A 26,761-nucleotide genomic window follows, 5' to 3' on the forward strand; every position below is an offset into this window, starting at 1 on the left:
AGTTTTAAAGGCAAAATTGATTTGCTCAATAATATTTGTTGATCTTAAATTCATATCGGTATGTTGCAACTAGATTGACTATAGCAACTATTTGAACATGGTCATTTTTGCGTAAAAGCAATCAACTATTGTTTTGAATGATGTTGTAAAATTGCAAAATGGTTACAGAATGTTAGTTGAATGTTCTTTATTTCAGTAAAAAAAAACTTCCTAGCTAACCAATATATATATATATATATATATTCTGAGAACCAAAACTAATGTTCCCAGAACATTCTTGTAACCAGAAATTGTAAAGTGGGCTAGATTTACTGTAAAACTGTGTGTCATTTAAAAGTAACAGTCCATTTCATGTACATTGCATCTGAATGTCAGGATTTGATCTACAATGAAGAAGTGTTAACAGCAAAGGTTATTCAGAATAAGGACAGTACATAAATAGTTTCTGGGTGTTTTCCACTATAATAACTCCAAGTGACAATGTACCAATAAAGGTTTCATTCAGTTCAAAAACTGACCACAATACTCATCTATAATATTGACCCTGACAGCCGTGTGCTGTTTGAATGGTGATCACCAGCACCGTTCAGTCTAAATTGTAACCTGTCACCAGCCCACATCTTCAGCCATGAGTTATTCACAATAAGTTGGTGGTCTGTGGTCTAGAAGTCGAGCGAACAGTGATGTCTGTGGTTGAGGTGTGAGGCTAAATGTATTTACACTGGATGAACATTCATCCAATTAACTGCTGACATCATATCCACCAGGATAGGTTCATCTGTTTGCAGTTAATGTGTTTATGTCAGTTTGGCAAATGTACTGTGATTTTAACAATCGTATGTTTGTTTTTTTAATTTCCAAGGTCATCAGTATATATGTGGTAATTGTACATACACTAAATGAAATCTTAGCTATGAAAATTGAACTGTAAAATTGCAGAAAATTGCATGTCAGGATTCTCCCATGTATATTTTGAGCAATACATCAGGAAACAAGAAAGCACAAGGGGATTAATTCAAAGAACAAATGTTCTTTTCCAGGTAATGACTGTACTTATAAAGCAACAGTTCAAGCACAACATCTAATCAGACATGATGAAGTAATTTATGCAATTTATGAGTATCCAAGACACTGGTGTATCCTCATATACCCAGAGAAAAGTAAAAATGAAAATATAACACATTGTCTTGTAGGTGTAAATGTAACATCCGTAACAATTTATTGCATAATACAGCGCCTCTGCTACAATTCACATGGCCTAGGACAATTTTTTGCACTCTTAAAGGAATAGTACACCCAAAAATGAAAATTTTACTTAAAATTGACACCCTTTAGGCCATCCAAGATTAGGACTGTCGCAATAATCAATATATCGACTTATCGCGCAATATATGTACATGACCTCAATAATTTTTGGTGACGCAATATATCGCCCATTATATTTACTTAAAAATTAAAGTCACCATGTTTTGTACATTCCACTTGCGCCTGTGTCTTTTGCAGCTTCTCGTAGCTTATAAAAACATCACATTAAGATGTTTTAACTTCAAACTGTTCTTTCCAGCTACAATGCGAGTTCCTCTATGATTATTGCTGTCTCCAGTGAAAAAGTCATCTAGTCTGAATCAGGAGAGAAATATGCACAGATCAACCACCATTTACAAGTGAAAACAGTCCAAAACTGTTCTAAACAAAAATGTTAATGGATTTTGATGTGAGAAGACAACAGGGTATGGACTTTTTCACTGGAGGAAGCTTTATTATGGACATCTTAACGATTTACTTGTTTATTACAAAAACTTGTGGATTATTGTGTTTCTATCAGTGCGTTTATAAACTCTCATTCTGACGGCACCCATTTACTCCAGAGGATCCATTGGCGAGTAAGTGATGTAATGCTAAATTTCTCCAAATATGTTCCGATGAAACAACTTCATTTAATTTTCAGCTAAATTTCATTTTTGGGTGAACTATTCCTTTAATTTAACTGACATGTCCAAGATGTTTGAGGCAAAATGTGAAATTTTTAGGCTAAATATTTTCTGAACAGATTTGCAAAAACCAAGTGTCACAATTACCCCTGCACTCCTGTAGCATAAAGTATTACGGTTTTCCCATATGTGAACCAGACACTGTCACTATGCACAAGCATGCATGTACTTTAGGATCATATTTATCCTTGAAATGAGGGTGTAGGGGGTGCAAGCTGAATCTTTTCCTTCCCAGTGGTTTCTAAAAGTGTGGTGCACATGAAAGAGCTTAGCTTGATGTTATATAAACAACAAGGGCCAAGGGTGGTCTGAGCACACCTGGAGGGGCCTGGACCTTTGAGGAGAGAGTACAGGAATCATGTTCTAACATTAATAAGCTCAGGGTGGAACATATGAGGGAGGCATCTGAGGAGAGAGTATACAGGCGATCTGGAGCAGGGCTGGATGAGAGAGAGCCTGATGTGAGGGAGGAATGCTTGACGTCATTCGGAGTGGCCTCCAGCTACTTGATTATGAACAGCTGACAGCCATCCTCTGCATGCTCTTTAGGGTCATATACAGAACTAAACAGAATGTGGATATTTCATATTATTTCTGTTTTGATATCATTGGAATGAACAGAAATAATAAAACTGTCAAAATAAAGAATTCCAGATTTTATTTTTATATAAATAAATAAATCTTAATATGTTGGTGTTTTCAAAAATAATAATACAGAAGTACTGAACAGTATACAACTAGACCTTTCAATCAGTAGCTTAAGAACTTTTAAAGGACGGTTCACACAAAATGAAAATTCTGTCATCATTTACTCACCATCATTTCATTCCAAACCTCGTCATTATTTTCTTTCCTCTGTTCGGCACCAACATTTTTAGTGGTCGCTTGAATGAATGGGAACTGGAACCGGAGTGTTCAAACCTCAAAAGTATGCAAAAGCACAATAAAAGTATTCTAAAAAAATTCTACAATATGACTCATGCGCTACATTCCAAGTGTTCTAACCCTAACTTACAACTACCACATGAATTTGAGTTTATGTGCCTCAATCGAACGTTGTAGTCACTGATACGTTATTTAATGTTTAATGACATATCTATAATGTTTTCTATTATAGATCAGTGGTTGTAGTCCATAATATTTTGTTAGCAACTCACGTTTTTAAAGTACACACTGATTGCAAAATGTACGTTTGAGGTATGACTTTATAAAATTCATGTTGTAAACGACAGTCTGAAAGTGCTTATTTTACTCATAAAACCTCTTTTCTAACCCCCCCTGTTTTCCCATCAGCCCGCGCGACGAGCGGAAATCGAGCGGCACAACCGGGCACAACACAACGCCTCTGCAGCGGATCATCCGTCTAAAATGGCAGGAGCAGAGGGAGACGATTCGCTTTATCCCATCGCGGTTTTAATCGATGAATTGAGGAATGAAGATGTTCAGGTAGACATCAGCCTAAGAGAATCCGAGTTTGATTCATATGTATATGAATGAATAGCACCTTCCATCACTCCCCGCTAACCTTGGTTTGTTGCAAGCGATTCATTTACAAGAGAAATAGCTTTTTCTTCTCCTTAGTTTGTTTCCTCAATATTCTCTCTTGTAGTTGTTTCCAGAAAATGATCAACGTGCATTCAGTTTTTTTTTAGATATCTATTTGATCTATTAAATAAAGCTTGTATATAGAAGTTGGATCCGGACATAATAAGCGTGAAATTGACCGGCTGATTCTCAACATTTTTCTTGGGGTATTAAAAACGTCTACACTAGGATGCCAGTCATTTGGTCATGATCCAGGTCAGTGGATCTCGATCCTAGTCCCACAGAACCCCGGCACTGCACATTTTGATGTCTTCTTTAGCTAACACACCCAGGTCAGGTTTCGAAGCCTCTACTAATGATGTGTGTTAAGTTAAGGAGAGGTACTTAACTGTCCTCCAGTACCATGGATGAGAGCCACTGACCTGGATTTTTATGCATAAATCAATGAAACGTAACAGTAAATGTAAGGCAGGGTTTTGTAAGGCGTCATTTTTTTTAATGTGACTGTTAATGTAATTCTGTGCACATCCTCAGTTGCGGCTTAACAGTATTAAGAAGTTGTCCACTATTGCTCTTGCACTGGGAGTGGAAAGAACACGGACTGAACTGCTGCCCTTCCTTACTGGTAAGAAATCCCACTATCTGTATTTCTGAAATAAATGAACTTTTAAATGGATCCTAGCTTTTGTTTGTTAATCATGGCTCACCAACATGCTATTTTTTGTGCTAGTTGGACAAGTAGTTCAGTTATTTACCTGGCCTGGTAAATAATTTTCATTTTATAATATTAAAACATTTATTTAGTGCCATTTTTTTGTATTATAGAAAATATATTTATATTTAATGTATTGTTTTTTCTATGTTAACGATTAAGTATTGCAGCAAATTTGTTGGGATTTTAATTTGCTATAATGAATAATGAATATGTGAATGCAAGCTTGCAATTGATTGTAAGATCTAGACGGGGTTTAAGTGGACAAAATGATTGGAGACGTCCTGCATATGTCACCAGAGTCTGTCGTTTCATCAGAAGATCAAGACACTTTAATTAATTTACAAGGGATGCATAAATCATTCGCTATAAAAGATCAATAACATGCATTTGGAAAACAGATGGGGTGAATTTTCATTTAATGCAGCTGTAATGCATACACACATTGAGCCCTGCGAATTATACTGAGTTTTCTTTTGGTTCAAATGCAATCCTTAGGTATATTAATTAGATTTTATGTTTTTTTATTTTGTTATTATTACGTCCAAAAATAATTTGAACAACTAAGAAAAAAAAAATTCTTTATTTTTTAAAAATTGTCATGTTGTTTATTGACCATTTGTTGTTCTTTCAAAGATCGTGCTTGCTTTTGGTTAGTATTACTTGCCTAAATGTCAATTAGCTAACTGACATCCCTTCATCTGCAGACACCATATATGATGAGGATGAAGTTCTTCTCGCCTTGGCTGAGCAGCTCGGGAGCTTCACTGTACTGGTTGGAGGCCCAGAGTTTGTGCACTGTCTCTTGGTAAGTCATTAAAGGCGAGGAATTTGGTTACTTAATTAAAAATGATCAGATCAGATATTAACCATGGGTTTTCTGAAGTTGAGACCCCTCTCTATGTGTTTTCATCTTGCACTTGTAAGAAAAAGTGAAGACGTCGAAGATCTTGATGAAGAATAACTTTTATTACAGAATAGCAGTGACAAAGTACAGGCAGCACTTCAGATTCAGCGGAGTCAGTAATGAACCACGAACATCCTAAGCTCAAACATTTTATACACTTAGAGTTTACCCTCAATGTAAATGAAGTTGCTCCTGTTGTTACAGCTGTGGTCTGTATGTTAATTAAGTTCTGACACCCCTTTTGTCTGAGGTGGTTCTCAGTGTCCCACACCTGCTCCCATTCTACAATTGGTCACCATTTGCTCAGGATGTGATCATCCCAAATGATCTACAAACAACATAACTGTTGACTTTCTTCTTCTCTATAATAATTAAGCCATTTTGGGAAATGAGCATGATCAAACATATTGTGGAGTGGAATCTGGGTCGGGGCAGACTATAGATTCTTACACACTGCTTTTTCTCCTCAGCCTCCCCTGGAGAGTTTGGCTACAGTGGAGGAAACGGTTGTGCGGGACAAGGCCGTGGAGTCTCTGCAAAAGATCTCTCAGGAACATTCCCCCGTAGACCTAGAGGTGCATTTTGTACCACTTGTGAAGCGTTTGGCCAGCGGGGACTGGTTCACCTCCCGAACGTCTGCATGCGGGCTGTTCAGCGTCTGCTACCCACGTGTGTCCAGTACTGTTAAAGCGGAAATCCGTCAGTAAGTCATGACGCACACTTTTGAAAGCACCTTGATCACTGCGGTCATGTTCAGTATTTAACGTTATGGTTGTCTTCACAGGCACTTCCGCACACTTTGCTCGGACGACACTCCCATGGTGCGTCGGGCTGCCTCGTCTAAGCTTGGCGAGTTTGCGAAGGTTCTGGAGCTGGACTATGTTAAGAGTGACATCATTCCTCTCTTTACAGCACTAGCATCTGATGAGCAGGTACACTGGTACACATTTGCATATAGAAAGACTGTTTGTGGGGGCTAGTGGTTGGTCAGTGACATGAAGCTTGGTTTGTTTGTTTTTCTTTTTGCCTGGGTTTTCAGAAGAGAAGGTTCCGTGCGGTTTTCCATCAAAATAAAAGCTCTATGGTTTAACCTTTAAAAGCAAAGAAGAAAACAACCGTAAATATTAGTATTGTAGTTTTAATAATCATAATAATTATTATTATAATTTATTATTATTACTATTATATAAATTAATATTAAATACTCATTATTATTATTATTATTATGATATTGTGATATTTCTTTATTGATTAAATTTTTTTTAAACTAATAAAAAATAGTCAGTGAAACTGACATGGCAATACATTTTAATTTAACAACAACAAACATACCTTCATTAAATAATAAGTATTATTAATAAATAAAAATATTATTAATAATAATGACTGCTATTAGATGTTGCCCCAATTTGTTTATGAAATCACGCACGTACAGTTTCGTGGCTGGTAAAAAATATTTATGGCTGGTGAATTGTCTGAAGTCACCAGCCATTGGCAGGGCTGACAAGAGTTTTTTTTAAAGAATTGAATTGATATTTCATGATCTTTGTACTTGAAAAAAATGTAAATAATGATATTAAAGATTAAGAAATGTATTAAAAAAAAGATGCAAGATTTTTTTTCCCCCTTGACGGTTACACTACATGTTTTAGAGTCATTCAATTTGAGCTTTTCTTGAATATTGTATGCATATTTTTTGAATCCAACATGAATATAAAAATGACATTTCTAAGAACTTGGCATTTTGAACTTGATATTAAGATTTTTATTTGTCATTGATCCAGACATTTACTTTTCTCTGCAGGACTCTGTGCGTCTCTTGGCGGTAGAAGCTGGTGTCAGCATTGCTACTCTGCTGCCACAGGAAGACTTGGAGGATCTGGTCATGCCCACTTTACGCCAGGCCGCCGAGGATAAGTCCTGGAGGGTGCGCTACATGGTGGCAGACAAATTCTCAGAAGTGGGTACTTATGAAACGCATATTTGGCTGTTATCCACGTAGCCTCTGAGACTCTGAAAGAACTCTGGTTGTTTTTCTGTTTGTGTAAAGTTGCAAAAAGCAGTTGGCCCAGAGATCACCAAGAACGATCTGGTCCCGGCGTTCCAGAACTTGTTGAAAGACTGCGAGGCAGAGGTCCGAACTGCTGCTGCCAACAAGGTGAAAGGTGAGGTGTCCCACTGCCAGCTTCCCAAAGTCTGATGTCTGTATGAAAACAGCTACACAACAACACCCTTATCCCATGGCCTGTTTATCTCTGCAGTATTCTGTGAAAGTTTGCCTGAAGACAGCAGGGAGACCATCATCATGACTCATATTCTGCCATGCGTCAAGGTACACATTTTAATCTCGCCCACTTGTTTATGAAATTGTGTGTGGCTGAACAGTTATGCCGCATGGTGCCAGCCAAGTTCTCAGGAGGGGCTACTTAGAAAACTCGAGTTTGTTTTTTGATAATATGATATCATATCTGGGAAGGTATCCAGGTTGTCTCTGCAAGAGTTCTTGCACGCAAGAGTTCTTGCAGTAGGTCTGGTTGTTTTTCTGTTATTTTGGGGGTGTTTACATTTTCGACATAAACAAGTGGTAGCTTTATGACAGAATCATACACATGCAGTAATCTAGCTCATACATTAAACATGCATAAATATATGCAGACTGAGGTTTACGCCCCGTCTGTACAGATTATCAGAGTTTACTCATATTTAGGACATCATCAGCAGGTGAGTTAATTCGGCTTGTTGTTGAACTGTCCGTCCTTTCTGAGGTGATGGGCAGCAGGGGTCACTGTTGTTATCTGTTACACCCAATAAGTGATCCAATGTCAGCTGTCTGTCTGTAGGTTTACTGTAGCATCAGCCTAGGAATAGACTTCTATTATTTTTATTTCCTGATGTATGGCTGTGACTGACTGAATCATAGTGCTAGAGGAAGTGAAATGGCATTTTATATTAATGGAGTTTAGTTTTACCGTATATAGCCTCAGCTTGCCATCATATTAACCATGGGAAGTCTAAAAGATGTGTATTACTAAAAATATTTTACTACTAAATAGAGTTTGTAAGAAAGGCCGTATGGGAATGCAAATGAATCTAAGAAATGTGAAAAAAAAAAAATTCTTTAAACAAATTTGCTTAATCTCTTGCAGCTGATTAAAAATTCATTTTTAATCAGCTGATTTTCTTAACCTTTTAAACCTTTTAAAATTGTTTGTAATCGTGAATTGGTTTCAAAAATATTCACCATCATATATGAATTAAGTCGTTTCCCAGAAGTTCTCATTAGGCATTTTTGTGTGCCATTAGTAGTTGAATACATTTTGAAGATATACTGCTATAAGAAATTTTACAAAAATATGTGACACTTAAAATGTTGTAATTATATTTTCTGCCAAAATATTGTGAAGCTCTGGTAGTTTTATATATTAGTCACAAAAATAAATAAATAAAAAGGAGTTCCCATATTAATTTATTTAAGATTTCACTGTGGTAACTATGGTGATTTAGTTGATTGCTGTGGTATGTTTTATAAGGCTGTAGTTCAAGTGATTTGAGAATGGAATCAGTCGGTTCAAAAGAATGATTCACCTGCGATACCTACTTAACATATGGTGTAATATAACGTTTGGTCTTTAACTTTCTACTTATAGTCATTGTCTTATGGAAATGGCATTTAAGACTAGAGGACGGTTCGGGACAAGCCTCTCTTTTACTGATGTAGACTACAAAGAACAGTGGAGCCCTTCGGTGTGCCTGCTTGAGCTTCACAAGGCGTTCTTTGCTCATGAGTGGCCTGAGAATCTCATGACTTGATGTTTGATATCTGTTAATAAGCTTATGTAAGCGGATCATTCCTCACAGATACAAACAGCTTTCTGCTTAGTGCTTACTTTGTCAGCAATTAGCCTATACATACAAGCTGTTCACTGAAACATCAGATCAAAGATAACGCAGGATTTCAGACCCTCCGCAGCATTTTACAAGCAAATAAATGTCCAGGTGTTCAGGCTCAAATGGATCTCGCCTTCCTCGCTGTGATGCTGCCTTTCTTCAAAGACCCCAGTAATGGGGGTGAGAATTATTCAGACACTTAAGGGTGAGAATTATTCAGACACTTAATGAAATGGTTTAGGGAGTCAAGATCTGATTCCAAAACAATTCTAGATGCATTTTAGTTTTTTCAGTAATAGTGTAGGTGAGCTGTTAGAGTAGCTTGTTGCTGTGTTGTTTATAAAGTAGACAGAATTACTTATTTACTACATATATACAGTCAAACCAAAATTTATTCAGACACCTTCAACTTTTCACACATTATCACAGTTTATTCGCTATAGTTTAGAAAATGGTAATAAAATATGACAAGAACTCAAGAGTTAAACTGTGTCAGAATAAATTCATCTTGATAATGTCAGATAACACTTAAGCAAAAGATGGTCAGGTCAAAGTGTCTGAATAATTTGAGGTCCCAAATTTGTATCAGTTTTACTGGTAGTCATATATATATATATATATATATATAAATAACAGTAATGATGGTAGTAATAATTATTATCTATGGTAAGTAAAAATTATTATCTAATTAATATAATGAAGATGATGATAATATATAATAATAATAATTGTAAATATTATCTTGTCATTGTTGCTATTAATAGTAAAATGAGCAATAGTAAAATAAATAACTTGTTTCTGATAATAACCATAATAATAATAATAATAATAATTATTATTATTATTAAAACAATGAATAGTTGTTAATTATAGTACTAACAAGAAATGTTGTTGCTGTTAATAATAATATTTTATGGATGTTGTTAGTAATAATAATAAATTGTTAATAATGATAATACTGACAATACATATTGTCCTGTTACTGTTGTTTTTGTTGCTGCTTTGAATAACAATGAAAAATAATAATAGTAACAACTACTGTAACAGTAAGCTTTTATTTATACAGTGTATATTTTTTATGTTGTTGTTGTAGTATATTAATTTATTTTTCTCCTCTGTCCTACAATCACCTTGTCTCCGATTACAGCTACTTGTAGAAGAATAGCTTGATTTCAAAGGCCTCAAGCCTCCTTCTCTTCCCTTAACAGGAGCTGGTGTCTGACACAAACCAGCATGTAAAGTCTGCCCTGGCTTCTGTCATCATGGGTCTGTCTACCATCTTGGGCAAGGACAACACAGTAGAACATCTGCTGCCTCTTTTCCTGGTCCAACTGAAGGACGAGGTAACCCACCTGGAGCTCGGCCCAGTCTCTCACCTGTCTGTCTCTCTTTCTCTTGTGGTCAAAGATCCTTCTGATTGTACTAGAGCAGAGACACAGCTGCTCATTTTCCAGGTCTGATAGGTCACCTTGTGTTGGGCTTAAGGGCTGTTTGCTAAATTATCCTTGATTGAAGTCCTTGGTTGATGTTCCTTTGATTGGGCTCCTGTCCATGACTACTCTGTGAGACGTATTAGCTTTTAGATTGTAGTAATAAACTCTTAGACTGTTTTTAAATGAAGTTGAACTTTGGCCTCAGTTTTCAGCAAGACCATGCCAAAACCGAAGTCCATCCAAACTCTTTCCTCCAGTGTTTGTGTTCCCTTCTGTTTTATTGGACTCCTCTCAATTGTCAAACACAACATCAGAAAATGTTAAGAGCTTGATTCTGTGAATTCTGTCCGGCTCTGTTTGACTAACAAACTTTGTTGTTTGGACTTTAGTCAGTCATCACCAAAGTGCACTTGCTCAAGCAAGTCATCAAATATTTGGCAGCATGTATGCGTGCGCTGTAACAATATCACATGAGTGTGGCGTCCTTCTGGAGCCATTTAAGGGAAATATAAAGATGGAGACCTTTTGCTTTCAGTAAAGTTCATTCTTAGAAGAAGTTATAGGGACTTTAAAAGTATAAAAACAATGACCATGTTTACTTTCTTTAATACACATTTAATATGCTGGCCATTTTCTGCAAGTTTCATCAGTGTTGAAACTTCTTAATGTTATTCCTTATGTTAATATAGTGTTTGTTTGTATGTCTATATATTAATACATAATGTAGTGTATATATAATTTTAAAGGTGACATATCATGAAAATCTGACTTTTCCAGGTTTTAAGTGCTATAATCAGGTCCCCAGTGCATCTACCAACCAAGGAAACGTGAAAAAGATTAACCCAGTAACTTTGTTTTGGGAAGCCTTTTTCTGCAAGCGTCTGAGAAAACGAGCGCGTCTGATTTCGCTCCCTTGATGACGTGGCAAAGGGATCTCATTATAATATTACCGCCCCTTAATCTGTAAGTTTACACCCACGGCGCTGTTGTAGTGTTTTCGCAAGCGACAACGGTGTACTAGTTCTAATACCATGGCTTAAGTTTGAGCAAAGCATGCTAAGTGTTCTGTCTTTGGCTGCACAGACGAGCACAGAACACTATTTACAGTCCCAGCCTCTCTGGAAAAGGGGGGCGGGGAGCAACAGCTCATTTGCATTTAAAGACGCAGGCCCGAAAAACAGCGTTTTTCTGCTTCCACTCAAAAAAGGCTTTTTCAAAATTATATAATAAATGATCTGTGGAGTATTTTGAGCTGAAACTTCACAGACATTCTGGGGACACCAGAGACTTATATTACATATTGTAAAAATGGGCATAATATGTCTCCTTTAAATCAAAATGTTTTATTTTCCTTTAGTGTCCTGGTCTGCATCTGATAAAAAAAAAAAAAAAGAATGTTAAATATAATTTTTCTGTATTTTCCTGTAGTATCCCGAGGTGCGTCTGAACATCATCTCTAATCTGGACTGCGTGAATGAGGTGATCGGGATTCGGCAGCTCTCTCAGTCTTTGCTGCCAGCTATAGTAGAGCTGGCTGAGGATGCCAAGTGGAGGGTTCGACTGGCCATCATTGAGTACATGCCTTTGCTGGCTGGCCAACTGGTGAGTCTGTGCTCCAGTCAAGATCGAATAGTTGTATCTGGATGGGAAAGGATAGTTCACTCAAAAATTGTCATCATTTTCTTACCCTCATGTTGTTCCAAACCCGTATGAATTTATTTCTTCTGTTGAACACAAAAGATATTTTGGAAGAATGTTGGTAACTGAACAGTTGACGGTAGCCATTGACTACATTTCATAGTATTTTTTTCCATACTTTGAAAGTCAGTGGTTGCTGTCAGCTGATTACCAACATTCTTCCAATATCTTCTTTGTGATCAGCATAAAAAAAAGAAACTCATACAGGTTTAGAATAACTTAAGGGTGAGTAAATGTTGATAGAATTTTCATTTTTGGGTGAACTGTCCCGTTAAGCTCCAAAAAGGACAGACTGATTTGGAAATGCATGAGAATGAGAAATGGGTGAATATTTCCTTTAAACTCTATGGATTGTAACTATATTCAACTTTGTTTCTAGGGAGTGGAGTTCTTCGATGAGAAGTTAAATTCCCTGTGCATGGCATGGCTCATTGATCACGGTAGGTTTTCTGAGTCCAATGACTCTCGTGAGCGCCATAAGAAAAAAAAGATGTATTGAGTTATTGACAACAATGAACCAGAACCTTTAAACTGTATATGTTCAAGCAGATGCATTTGCTTACATTTGAAGATAGCATAGCCATGTAGCAGTTGCTCTCTCCTGTCCTACTCCTTCCCGAAAAGGAAAACGAGAAACACACATTCATCTCTAGAAGTTTCTGCTATCGGCCAATTACAAGAGTCTGATAAGATTCTAGCACTCTCTCCCTCTCTACATCTCTATTGCTTTCTTCCCTCTGCTGTTCTTTTGAACTTTCTATCCATCAAAGAATCCTGAAGAATAGCACTAAGTCAGTATATTTGAATGATTTCTTCAGGATCACTAAAGACTGGAGTAATGGCTGCTGAAAAGTCCGTTTTTGCCATCACAATATCTAATATCCAGCTTCGTACAGGCACCACTTTTGTAGAATAGATAAGACTTTTTCAGATTGATGAGCCTCTTAGTAAATCTTCAATTTAACGGTTGTCACTTGTCAGAACGGTTATGATCTCACTTTGAACTGTGCGCTGAGTGGATCCAGCTGTTGAGGTGTTTTGCACAGTGATTTTCAGCACACACAGACGCACAATTACACTCTGACACAGTTGTAGACAAAGGGCCAGATGGGTTACATCACTGGAATGTTCTTGTATATCCTGTGCTGCTGGGCCAGTGCTGTCCTCTTACATAAGAGCTCAGAGCCGGAGTGGCGCTGTGCTCGGCTGTCTGTCATGTGTAAATGTGAACTCATCTTTCTGACAAATACACACAGGCACAATCTGCAAGAGGTACACGCTGTCAAATGGATTGTCTCATTTTATGTGCGTTTTATAATCCCCATTTAAAGCTTGACCTACTTCATGAAACTGCTCATCACTTTATGGCTGATGTGCAGCATTTTATTTTTTTCGTAAGGTCTTTGAGGACTATGGGTAGGGTTTTGTCTTGAATTTTAAACTCTAAATTGGATTGTCTCAGGCAAATTCCCAGCCTTTTGATAAAGGGGGTTATGTCATCGTCAGACTGATTTGAAAAGAGCTGCCTGTCTGATGTTTAGCAGATTTGTGATGCACAATTTCACAAGATGTTTGTAGATATTTACTCTTCCCAGAATGAAAGTTAAATGGCTTGATTGTGACCTCTATTCGAGTTATTGTGAAGTCAGGTGGAATGTAATCTGTGGAGGTAATGCTGAGCACCAAAACAATGTTGACTAACCCAGCTTGGGTCCACCTCTCATGCCAGAAATCTGATCAAACAAACCGAAAGATGAAACTAGCAAAGTAAATATTACAAAAGAAATGTATAATTCACACGAAAGGATTAGTTCACTTCCAGAATAAAAGTTTCCTGATAATTTTCTCACCCCCATGTCATCCAAGATGTTCATGTCTTTCTGTCTTCAGTCACAAAGGAATTAAGGTTTTTGAGGAAAACATTCCAGGATTTTGAAAACCTACCAGGAAGTCATTCAAAGCAAGGGCCTCTACACGTCCTACTAATTTGTGACAGCTGTAACCCTCCAAAATTTAGTTGTAATCTTTTGTGCTACAGTGGTTACTGCTCTCTAATTTTGATCACTGTGTTTTCCACAAAATAAATGTTTTTGTTGAAATGCCTTGGATATTTTGTCAAACATGTTAGTAGAACAGTGGTATGTATACATATATCTACTATTCTATATATATATATATATATACACGCACACACACACACACACACACACATATATGTCTGTGTGTATTTCTTTTAATGTTGAAGTCTTTCTAATTTATTTTTATTTGAATGTAGATTTTTCTGACAAAATACACACAATCATTCTTTCTGTACTTTTCTCTAAGTGACAACTTGTTTGTGATATGGAAGAATGTGCAGTTGTGCACGTAAGTTTACATACCCCTTGCAGAATATGCAAAGTGTTCATAATTTTTACAAAATAAGAGGGATCATGAAAATTGCATGTTATTTTTTATTTAGTACTGTCTTGAATAAGCCATTTCACATAACGGATGTATATATATACTCCACAAGACAAAATAACTGAATTTGTAAAAATGACCCCGTTCAAAAGTTTACCTACCCTTAAATCTTAATACTGTGTGTCATTTCCTGGATGAGCCACGACTGTTTTTAAGTTTTGTGATAGTTGTTCATGAGTCCCTTGTTTGTCCTGAACAGTTCAACAGCCCGTTGTTCTTCTGAAAAATCCTCCAGCTCCTGCACATTCTTTGGTTTTCCAGCATCTTCTGCATATCTGAACCCTTTCCAGCAGTGACTGTATGATTTTGAGATCCATCTTTTCACTCTGAGGACAATTGAGGGACTCATACATAACAATTACAAAAGGTGAAAACATTTACTGATGCTCAAGAAGGCAACAAGATGCATTAAGAGCCGGGGGGTGTAAACTTGTTGAATTCGATGATCAGGGTAAATTGTCCTTTATTTTGTCTTTTGGGTAACATGTATGTATTTATGTAGCTTCTGAAGTGCAGTACTAAATGAAATGCAATTTTCATGATCCCTCTTATTTTGTGAAAATTAACATTTTGCATATTCTTCAAGGGGTATGTAAACTTATGAGCACAACTGTATGTCTTCAGGTTGTATGGCAGTGGGCTGTAAATTTGGTGGTGTGGCCTGAAAAATTACATGCATCTAAATCTGTTTTCATCTTCATCTCAATCTCGATCTTCATGTTAGCATATGAGTTAACATTAGTATCTTTGCCTTGTTCTACAGTATATGCCATCCGAGAGGCTGCCACCTGCAACCTCATGAAGCTGGTGGAGAAGTTTGGAGCAGAATGGGCCCAGAACACCATTGTGCCCAAAGTCCTTGGCATGGCCAATGATTCCAACTACCTGCACAGGATGACCACTCTCTTCTGCATCAATGTAAGTCTGGATGCCCTTGCTGGTGACAACAAAAAAACTTGCAAAATGGGATTAACTGAAAGTCTTTTTTGTGGGGGTGGGTCAGGCTCTGTCTGAAGTATGTGGACAGGAAATCACCACCAAGCACATGTTGCCTGTAGTTCTCAAGATGTCCACTGATCAGGTGGCCAATGTGCGCTTCAATGTGGCTAGGTGCTTACAGAAGATCGGACCAGTTTTGGACAGCAGGTATTTTTAAATAATAGCTGCCTACACCCTATTGTTCTTGATGGTATAAGCAAACAAACCAGCAATACTAACAATGATATATTCAACAGTGCTTTGCAGGCCGATGTTAAACCAGTCCTGGAGAAACTAGCTACAGACCAAGATATGGATGTGAAGTACTTTGCTCTAGAGGCTATTAGTGGTATGTATCCCTTTATCTCTTTAACCTTCCAACATATATCTTCTCAGAAACATTTTAATTCTCCTCTATACTGTTTTTTTTTTTCGTTCTCTCCGTAGTTCTTGACTTGGCCTGACTGACCTCCTCACCACATCCAGTGAAAAACTGACAACACAAGACCTGTTGCATTCTATTTATTGTTCCTTTTGAATGATTAGGTATCGTCAGTGTGTTCTTGTTTACTCTAAAATGTATTGAATGATCAAAGGATGAACTTTCTATCAAGTTTTACCTCAAACACTGTCAGTGCAGCTAAGCTCTGCATGCTTGTACAACTTACGCATAGTTCTTCGCAAACATCACCCCATGAGCCATTCCAGTGTGATTGTATCGTAATCGGTACATACCTGCTTCAGCGTGCCATTTGCATTTCTAAGACTGGAGCTCATCCTGCCAGTAGCAGATGGTGCGAAATGCCTGTTTATTTGCTTTAGTAGATTTGCTAGCGCACAGCACATTGTTTACATGTGCTCCCTCTGTAGAGGCAATAAAAATCTCATGTGCTCACATGGTTTAACCGCAGACTCCTCCGTGTTCACAGGGCAGATAGTGTTCTGAGCGCATGATTAGATTGCGGTCTCTCTAGAAATTTGCTTTACGCAATGAAGTCACACTTTTATCATGAGCTTTTTCATCTAGGGACCATATAATTTAATCAGTTGTGCTGTAACACGGGATACACACAACATCAATGCATGCAGTTTTACCTGCATTTTTGCGCTCCTGGTGGTCCTGAATAGCCCCCTTTATAAACTTGTAGATTTTAACTTTTGTGCCAATGAAATGTCTAGTTATAATGCAGTTTATTATTTTGTAAGTTTTTCAATATACATTTTTTTTCTCTTTAAGTGGAGGGCATGTTAAGTGTTCATAAGTGGTCATGTCATGAAATCATTGGGCTGGTATGGAGGAATGGTGTCTTGTGTGGGACTTAAATCAGCAATATTCATTGTTACAAACAACTTGCACCTACTGCATTCTGAGGAAACCCTTTGTTTATGGTCAATATCATGAGAACTTGTAGTTTTTTTTTGTTTTCGAACTCATTTGGGAAATTGGTGTACTTTTGGGAGCAAATAAAGTCATTTGAACTACGTATCTTGCAGTTGTCTTTTGACGTACTTTCACAGACTAATCGTTGCATAATTCTAATTGGAACAGGGTGTGCGTCACACCTGTTAGATATCGTCTCTAAGAGTTTGTCATCCTATATGAATTTTAAAGATTAATGTGGAATCAGGTTTTTGGTCTCCCGATGAACCGTTTTCTACAGTTACCTGGCTAGTGATCTTATCGACAGTGTTGGATTGCGTGTTTTCGTCACCGAATTTGGCAGGAATTGGTGGTACAAGAAGTGCGCTCTGGCACTTCTACTGAGTATCAGATGTCTTATTTAAGCAGAATTATTTCTAATTATTTCTGTAAAAACTCTTAGAATGGATCTATGACGACTTATTTGGAACAAATTTGAACAGCTCACATAGTTAAGTTATTAGCGAGAGTAGCAAACTCTCCTGTATCATTTGAATTTGGACCCTTACACTTCGGAGGCATTTAGTCATAGATCAGGCTGACTTTAGATCAGTGGTTTGCATGGGTATTTAATACCGTCTCATTACCTGAACCTAAATGTGGAGACAATGGACCATTAGTGAGCTGTCTAAACCTCAAATTAATATCTTTAGTAATTACTCTTATAAATGGCCACACAGTATATGATAGCATGTAGAGTACTAGAGAACAAAATGTGATGTGGACCTCTGTCTTGAAGGAAGTGGATATGTTCAAGTCAACTTTTTAAGCTGTGCTCTCATCAGTGTTAAGTCTGTGTACTTCCTGTGTAGCTGAGATGGGTCATTGTGGCCAATTGTTTTCAGATGTTCCTGCTTGTTTAAGCAGGATTATGCAACGGCAGCTGTGCTGAAGATGGCTAATAATTACTTTAAACATTATGCTGAAATTCAAAGACTAATGGCACTGAGATGTGGTCATCTACTCCCAAAATGCTGTAACTTCTTGTGTGTTTAGTTTCTAATGTTATTACATCATTCAAATGGTTATTTAATGGAAGCACAAATCTACTATTTCTTCACTCTTACACAAGGTGTTCCCCAAGGTTAAGTACTTGGCACATTTTTCTTTTCTTCACTTTCGTTTCTCTGAGCTGATATCATCAATCAACATGGTCTCAACTTTCACTACTAAGCTGATGACATTCAGTTTTCAGCACCGGCTCTGAAACACCACTTCTCTCAGTTTCCTTGCTGCATCTCTCTGTGGCATCAATTACTGGATGAGCTGTAACTTCCTGAAACTCGACTCAAAATCTTGTGATGTTAATTAGACAAAAACAAAGCTTGATTTGTGAGTCAACATTAAAGCTCTGTAAAAACTGTAATCTAGGTGTCATTTGACTCATCCCTCTTTTTAATATGGCACTTGTTTTTAAGAATTTGTTATTTTAATATACATACAATTGTCCCAAACTTACCATGACAGAGGCCGGATTGAACATGCCTAAACAAGCTAATCAAGGCCTTCAAGATTACTAGAACATTACAGGCATCCTGCATCAATAATGCATTATTAGCCTTTTAACACATTGCTTGTTTAAGGAAATAAACAAGATACAAAGTGTATCTCTGTTTGCAGTTTTGACGGACGATGGATTAAATTATATTCAATTATATTAAATGTTAAATTTGACTTCAATCAGAAGACAACAAACATTGCATCCAACTCACAAAGGCCAACATTCATTGTCATGGGGACAACTAACATTAGTTGCCCCGAGTTGAGATTGAAAGCTACAACAAGTTTAAGGTTTTCTCTTACACCTATTGTTAATCTGACTTGACAAGTGCAGCTGTCTCTCTAGGAGACCTTCTATTTTGCTCCCCTGGCTCGGACCATACCTCCACCATTGTTAATTCTAATACTATATATTTAATGATATCTAAATATTTTGAGAATATGCAAAGATTCTAATTGTTGCATACTATAGCGCTATAGCAATTCAATTGCTTTAGATTGCACCCTTGATATTTCATGCTTGTCATATGATGTGATGGTCTTTAATGAGGCTAATCAACAGCACTGAAGAATTCCAGTCCAGTCCTTTGTGATGTTGTGCCTCTTATGGATGAAATGGAATTGCATAAACTTTTTATAGACTAAGGAAAATTCTTCTCTTATTCATTCTTCCTTATTAACTTTAATATTTTGTTAAAAAGGCAAATGATTGTGGAGTGGTCATGCCTTCTGATTTCATAGTGTTGTAACATACATGGTGTCAATATTTTAACAAGTGTTAAACAATTAATTGAGACAGATATTAGTTATTACTAAATTATCTATCATATTTGTCCAAATGTGAGGAAAAAACTGCTGTAGGCTGATACCAAATTCTAAATTCCAGCCTAATGAGAGACGCACCAGTTGGAAACCTTGATTCCAAGAAAATGAGGATTTGTTATCACTGATGGTGTGAGTGGATTACAAAAAATATATATAACATGGTTACTGTCAGAAACTATTCTTACTCAATAAGGGCAGGTTGTTTTTATGTTACATCATTCATTGCAATGTAATCATGGGGGGTATATAGTATAAATATACACTGAACAAAATTATAAACGCAACACTTTTGTTTTTGCCCCCATTTTTCATGAACTGAACTCAAAGATCTAAGACTTTTTCTATGTACACAAATCCCATTATTAATCCCATTCAAACGAACGTGTCCACATTAGCACGCTACACTGTGTGCCTGAGGCTTATATACAGGTCAGCCATCACTGACTTCATTGGATCAGTTGTTTCTGTCTAGTTTAGCAGGCCAAAATAATCTGCCAATCATGATGCTCCTCTGAGGATAATATGTCTGATAACCACCTAATTATGCTGTAATAATAGGATTCTGCAGCAATGGGAATATTATTGCATTAACCACATTTGTCTCAGGTGTATCTCCTCAACATTTTTCAAGAGTAACACCATTCCACTATCAACATGGCTGCCATTGACTTGTGCTTATGCTTTAAGCAAGTAGAGCAGGAACCAAAAATAGATTTTGTTCCGTAGTTTTACACTTTCTTTTGTTCCAGGTAATAATTAAATGAAACAAATTAAATTCAACAGAACTGCACTGAGCAGACAGTATGTGTGAAATGGACATTTTTCAAACTGTTGGAAAAGCCTCTTACCCACAATACGATCGGATTTGAGTTGGGTAAGAGGGATATTTAGTGGTGGTTGATTTCGAGAACAGTGGAAAAAACAAGTTTCTCCACTTGTGTAATTTGTGAGCATTCTTGTGTGGTGAGCTGTCTGGAAATCGGGCTCTTGCCTCATATGTGATCAGAATGAGTGAATGAGAGTGAGAAAGAGAGGGCGAGAACGCACATGGATGTGTGAATGAGAACAAGTGAGCTCAGGGTCATGTGAAAATCACAGCAGAAGAAGCTTCCTTTGAGAGTGAACTCTAAATGCTCTGCTGAACAAATTAATTGAAACGTTCTAATAGGGAATCATTAGTTTGTTAAGCAGAAATGCACATAATTAAACCCACAAACCCCCTTACACACCAAAACTGTATTGTTTAATTGACTGATGTAGCGTGAAATACTTTCTCTGATTTCTATGAGGGTTTGTAAGGGGCTTTTTTTGTGCATTACACTGCTTTTCAATTGTTTTTCTATCTAAACATGCTGGACGGTTAGTGTGCGCACATAATGCAAGTGTACAGGACCGCTTCAGAAACCACACAAAGTGAACATGAAGGTAAAGTTTAAAATATTAGTATTTGTATGTTTTCTTACACACGTCTATCATTTAACTCAAGAAGACATTGATTCATCAATAGGTGTTGTTTGGGTTACCGTCGTCTTCACTGTGTAATTGTGAAGTTTTTCAAGCATTATCTTTGGATGTCCTGTATTTATTTTATTTATTCATGTATTTATTTATTTATTTGGAGTACTTGTACTTTTTTAAAGGGGTCATCGGATGCCCATTTTCCACAAGTTGATATGATTCTTTAGGGTCTTAATGAAAATTCTGTAACATAGTTTGGTTAAAATTTCTCAATGGTAGTGTAAAACAACACCGTTTTTACCGTCAAAAATAGCTCTTTTCAGAGCAAGCTGTTTTCTTGCATGCTGCTTTAAATGCAAATGAGCTCTGCTCGCCCCGCCCCTCTCTTCCAAGCCGCTCTCTGCATTCATCGTGAAACTTGCTAACTAGCACGTTATTAGGAAAGGCGATTTGTAAAGATTCATTAAAAAACCTTACACTCACTTCTTCTGGACGTGAAGCTGGATCACGAATGATTCGTGCGAAGATATATGCAGATCGGGGGTGCATTCCCTTCAGAAACAAATGTAATCCATTGCATCTTCAGCGGCTCAGATGTCGGGAGTAAATGACGACTGCTGTGTTCATTACTACATCCAACAACAGAACACCTCAATCACTTAGGAGTCATTCTTGTCTACATCTGCTCCGGCGGTGAAACAATGGCGGACTGATGACAGCTCACTCAGAGCGGGTCTAATGGTGCGTTCAAGTCATGTCGGATATATCGTATTTACGAGTTGAACGCACATGAACGCCACCACAAAGTCGTTATTACGAGTGGGAAATTCGAACTTTTTTTTAAGCCCCGAGTTTCTGAGTTGGGGGCGTGTCAATGAGAAACATGGCGGAATCGATGGATGCAACGTCTGTAGTTGACGGTAAATTTTTGTTTAAATTGATAGTTTAGTTGTCCTATAAACTTAAATTGGTCATGTTCTTGTTACGCAGCTAGTTAATGAAATCCAAGTAAAAAAATGCTATCATTTTTGCACCTATAGGTGAAAAACACACCTGATGCGAATTCTTTGCTCTTCATTTTCTATAAGCAGAGTTAACAGACCCTGTTGTATTTTCTTGTCATTTATTAAAAGAAGGTACACCGCCATCTTGTGCCGACTAAACTGACTTGAAAGCACCTGACGTCGTAATTACGACTTGTCAACTCCTAAGTACGAACGTCCCAGGAGGACTTGAACGCAGCATAGGGTAAGACGAAATGCTACTGTCAATCAAACTATCGTGGGAGGGGCCTGTTTTTGTGACGTCACACAGACAGGCATCTGAGATCGGCTCGACTGGAGAAAGGGGAAATGATTTAACCAGAAGATAAAAAAAAAATACCTATAATTTATCATTATAGGGTGGTTGTGTACACACACTGCCAACACACATTTCACTTCAAACAGCTTGTAAAAGTGCATGTGGCATCCGATGACCCCTTTAATACTCGTGAAATTTAAAGTTGTACTTTTTTACTTTTACTCAATTATGCTTTTGGCCAGATACTTGTACTTTTAACAGTGTAAAATTTTCACTGAGTATCTGTACTTTCACTTGAGTATAATTTTTGAATACTTTTTACACCCCTGCCCAAAGTCAAGCAAAATTGATGGGAGGAGATCCGGTGGAAGACAATGACTGGATCTAAAACCTTCAGATAACAGACAGCAAATATCTGCGACTTTGTAAGTTACCGAATACACACATAAAAAACAGAAACACTAGACGTTTGTGTAGCACAAAGCGACCTTCTCGCACTGTACAAGACGTGACAAGACAACTAGTCTACCAATCCGGTTAGGATCACACTGCAGGACTTTGATGAAAATGTGGTTGTGAGTTTTAAAAATGTTGTGGTTGTCACTCCGGTAAATAACCAAAGTCTTTGTGAACTTAACAGTGTTCTACTGCTGTGTAAGTGACCATAGAAAACAATGGAAAAGCAGTGCAGTCAAGTGAATTTGAGTTATGTTGAAAATCCCACCAGAGAAAATAAACACGCAAAACGTTTTGTTCAATAAATCTTTTTGTAAATCTTAACAGCACATTAGCTTATGCGTGGTCAACAACCACGAAGGTAAATGCAGAATTGTAGGATGTCTAAGGAATGGTGTTCACCAGCAGGTGTGATTATGATATGGCAACACATTCACTAATCTGTTCATTCTGAACTATTCATAAGAAATATTGCTATTAATACTTTTCACCGGCATATACTGATTGACAAAAAAACAAAACAAAACAGCACTGTTACGACGCTGACCAAGAAGCTCCAAACTCCACACGGTGGGGTTATACAGGAACACTTCTGAGGGGACTTTGGTTTTGTACCTTTGTAAAACCTGGGTCTACATATGTCCTGTAACAATACCAACAGAATCAAACCGAAAAACAAGGTTATTAAAGAACTATTCACCCAAAAATAAAATTCTGACATCATTTACTCACCCTCATGTCATTCTTAACCCGTTTGGGCCATTTTCATGATACTCTCATAGTTCTTTTGCATTCTTTTTGATGCTTGAATGTGTTTCACAGACGAAAGTCAGCCATACAAGTTTGGCTCGACATGAGGGAGAGTAAATGAAGACCGAATGTTAGGTGAACTATCCTTTTAAAATCTTAACTTAAAAGAAAGAAGAAAAAGGCACACAGAACACTATCACATTAAATACAAAATTTGTTGCATTTTGAAAGCACTTTCAAAGTTTCTAACCTCTACGTTACACAAAACAATCGGCCAGTCGCGCTCTCTCTGCATCCTTCTTTGACAGAGCGCAGGCTCGCGGGGAGCACGTTATTGGAAAGAGATGAATTTGATGTCTCTTGTTTGACGAAACTAGCAGAGCAGGTTCACCTCACCCATCTGCCGTCTCCTCAGCTACATTTCCTTTAGCTTCCTTGACAAAGTGCTCCAGTATATTATCTGCCTTAATACGTGTTCTGTTACAAAGCCCTGAACCTTGCGATCAGTTTGCGTGATGATCGTTCTCTGTAGAGTATCTGATATCTGGGTTTAGTCACAGACTTGTCATTTCAAGTAGAACAGATTTACTAAGTGCTGCTAACAAAAACAATCTCCATTTTGTCTGTCGTAAATGCAATGAATTGGCCAAACTATCCAGTGTCTTGTGACTTTACTTGAATGCTGATGTATTCTTTAGTGTAAAGGGGTAAATATCAGCAATATAATAGTAACCGAATTCTCTAAATCATTTAAACGCATACCAACATCGCCCATGGAGGTGATGATGTCACCTGACTTATAAACCGCTCCTTATTAATCATCACCATGTAAATAGAGTCATGACTCATCTTTCATGGTGTGCCAATTTTGAGGTACTGCGATATTAGCAGACAAAATAACACTGTTGAGGTTCAAGGAGAACAGATTGTTATTTTTAGGGCCTTTAGGATGAGCGTGAGGAGGGAATCCAGTGAAAAAAGATCAAAAATCACAGCTTCGTCCACAGATATCTGTGGTTTTGGCCGTTTAAAAGTTGAGAAACATCTGGTGATAGCAGTCTTGGGTGGTGCAGTTCTGACTTATGGCATTTTTTTCAGTTCCAGATGAATCGGCATATTGCTTCAGTATTGCCATGTGTTTTTAACTAACATTGCACTTACTGAGCGCTCACGACTAGTCTTCCATAATCAAAGTCAGACGCTTTGAGTGATTTTGTTCAGTACAAAACGTGTCAATATTTAATTGTGCTGTCGAGCAGGCTCCGTATTGCAGATCTAGGCTGTCTTTGTGCTACATACAGCGCGTAGCGAGCAGCTCCTATCCTGCGGTCGGTTCGGAGGCGAGAGGAGGTGAGCCCCCATTGCGGCTGGCCTGAACGCCACGCCATCCGACACTCTATTGTGAGAGCAGCAGGTGGGACCACTGGACAACGAGGAGGGAGGTAGGGAGGAGTTTCATGAAGAATAAAGATTACAGCTCACATTTGCCGCAACCTAAACGTCAAACGTACAAAACTCGATCCGTCCCTGTGACGTCATCTCATCCGTCAATTCATCCGTAGTGAGTCAGAAATCAAGGTAATACTGGTTATTCGAGTCTCGGCTTAGTTCACCAGCACAAAACCGTGCTGGGAGTCCACCGTCTCCATCATTTCGCTGTCCAGAAATGGGTCGGCCAACGCCAGCCTATCGTACCCAGCCACGCCGCCCTCTGCAGGTGGAGCAAGCTGCCCGGGATCAAGCGGATAGTCATATTGCTCCGGGTACAGTGCTTCTCCTGAGGTGGAGTGGCTTGGATCGCAGGCTGGGTAGGTGTAGTTGAGGGGTTCGGGCTGTTGGGGCTGCAGCTGAGCGGAGAAGCTTTGTGGTAGAGGCTGCATCTGAGCATAATGGCCCAGGTAGGGCTCATACGGCAGGGATTCTGGGTTGGGCTCCATTAGGTGGCCGAGAGGCTGTGCATGTGCAAACTGAGGTGAGGCCTGGGAACTCTGCTGATGTGCTGGTGCTATCGAACCCTGGGGCTGAGGTGGGGCTCCGGAGTCCTGGTGGCCCATGGTTGCACAGGGAGCGTAAGGGTCCTCCACAATGTGCATCTGGTTAAAGTAGGCCTGCATTTGGGATTGTTTCTGAAGATACAGACGTTTCTGTTGCAGCCTGCAGATCAAACAGAAGGGGTTTAATAGACAGATCACCGGTTTGACATTAAGGGAAAGCAGAGTAATCTGTAGTACCTGTGCTCCTGCAGCTGCTGCTCCAGACTGCGAGGAGTTTCTTTGCAGAACATCTGGCAGCTGCTGGGGCTGTTGGCCATTAGTGTGGCTTTCTGTACAGAGATACACAATGTTAAGGATTGTGAAATGCAGAGCTGTAGAAATCGTCCCGCACTGCCATGAACATCTTGAGAAATACTGCAGTGAACTTTAACTGCAGTGTTTAATCACCTTTATTGGTAGCGATAGCAGAAAAAGGACAGAAAATGGGGGGATTGGATGGGATGGGATGGGATGTTGCAAGTCAGATTCGATCCCATTCACTAACCGCTAGAGTATTAAATAATAAATTGTGGTGTCTAAGGTATTCTTGTTGGTTGGTAGTAGGATCTTGCTATGTTATGTCTGTCTTAAACTATTATTAATAACCAACTCCTATAGAACATGAGGCTTTGGAAATGTGCTTTATAAGTGTACACATCTCAAATGAGCTAAAATTGGCAGAAATAAAGGTGCGTCACCTGTATTCTGTGAGAGAGGTACTGCGGCTCCAGACTCTGTCTCCTTGACAACAGTGCGGGGTGTGTTCCACCTGAGCACAGAGCCATGTCGTGCTGGTGACCTCTTTCCTCCTGCACAAACCATACATACACACAGAAAACATGTCAGCGCCTCGCTAGGCAGCCACATTGACGGCTGTGCACTCAAATGCATGAATTCATTACTTGGTTATGAAAAGGCTGAATAGCTGTCCGCTGACCCAGAGGGATTCTGGGAAAAACATGCCAGTCTGCTCCAGTAGCTAATCCTCACAATGCCACATGCCTCTAATGGAACATAATTTTCACTGCTATATTAGCCCAGTAAAATGAACTCGATTTAGAGCTGATTTTTTTCTTGGACTTCATCTAGACTGCGCCTGCCCTGCACGGTTATCCCTATGTGTTATTCCCATAAGTATTTATTCACGGATTCATACTAAATCTCTGTCTTTGGTGAGCCTGCATTGGAGCATTGGGCACCAGTCACCAGCCTGTTACTCAACAATGGCCGCATTCAGGGGGCTTACCGGATGGACAGTAAACAACTGACAATTGGCTGCTTCTTCTCCTGTAATTACATAAGCAGGGCTGTCTGTGTGTCAGTAGGGAGGTTAGAAGGGTAGAAGAGTTCAAGTAAGGGCATTCTGACACTTTTCAAACAAAGTAACGCACAGTGCTTGGAT

The 26,761-nt window shown here is 38.3% G+C and overlaps 2 protein-coding genes across 3 annotated transcripts in view; one reads left to right on the forward strand and one right to left on the reverse strand.

The window, feature by feature from the left end:
* The first annotated feature begins 3,300 nt into the window (after nt 1–3,300).
* Nucleotides 3,301–17,097, forward strand: LOC107717285 (serine/threonine-protein phosphatase 2A 65 kDa regulatory subunit A beta isoform-like). Its single transcript, XM_016523989.1, has 15 exons — nt 3,301–3,437; nt 4,071–4,161; nt 4,956–5,056; nt 5,626–5,858; nt 5,940–6,087; nt 6,960–7,115; nt 7,206–7,320; nt 7,417–7,487; nt 10,252–10,386; nt 11,905–12,078; nt 12,554–12,614; nt 15,401–15,555; nt 15,641–15,783; nt 15,873–15,964; nt 16,063–17,097. Exons 1-15 carry the CDS (start codon nt 3,360–3,362, stop codon nt 16,077–16,079), a joined length of 1,770 nt encoding a protein of 589 aa, XP_016379475.1. The 5' UTR covers nt 3,301–3,359; the 3' UTR covers nt 16,080–17,097.
* Nucleotides 17,098–22,868: 5,771 nt separating this feature from the next.
* The window catches only part of LOC107717286 (serine/threonine-protein kinase SIK2-like), a 40,736-nt gene continuing 36,843 nt past the window's right edge, over nt 22,869–26,761 (reverse strand). For both annotated transcript variants that reach the window (XM_016523990.1, XM_016523991.1), the window contains 3 exons: nt 26,058–26,168; nt 25,558–25,649; nt 22,869–25,480 (listed from right to left, as the gene is read on the reverse strand). In XM_016523990.1, coding sequence (XP_016379476.1) covers nt 24,931–25,480; nt 25,558–25,649; nt 26,058–26,168 — 753 coding nt within the window. In that variant the 3' untranslated portion in view covers nt 22,869–24,930. The remainder of the gene's footprint in view (nt 25,481–25,557; nt 25,650–26,057; nt 26,169–26,761) is intronic.

This window comes from Sinocyclocheilus rhinocerous, unplaced genomic scaffold (genome assembly GCF_001515625.1).
Source record: "Sinocyclocheilus rhinocerous isolate Xijiao unplaced genomic scaffold, SAMN03320098_v1.1 scaffold1893, whole genome shotgun sequence".
In the NCBI taxonomy this organism is placed as follows: Eukaryota; Metazoa; Chordata; class Actinopteri; order Cypriniformes; family Cyprinidae; genus Sinocyclocheilus; species Sinocyclocheilus rhinocerous.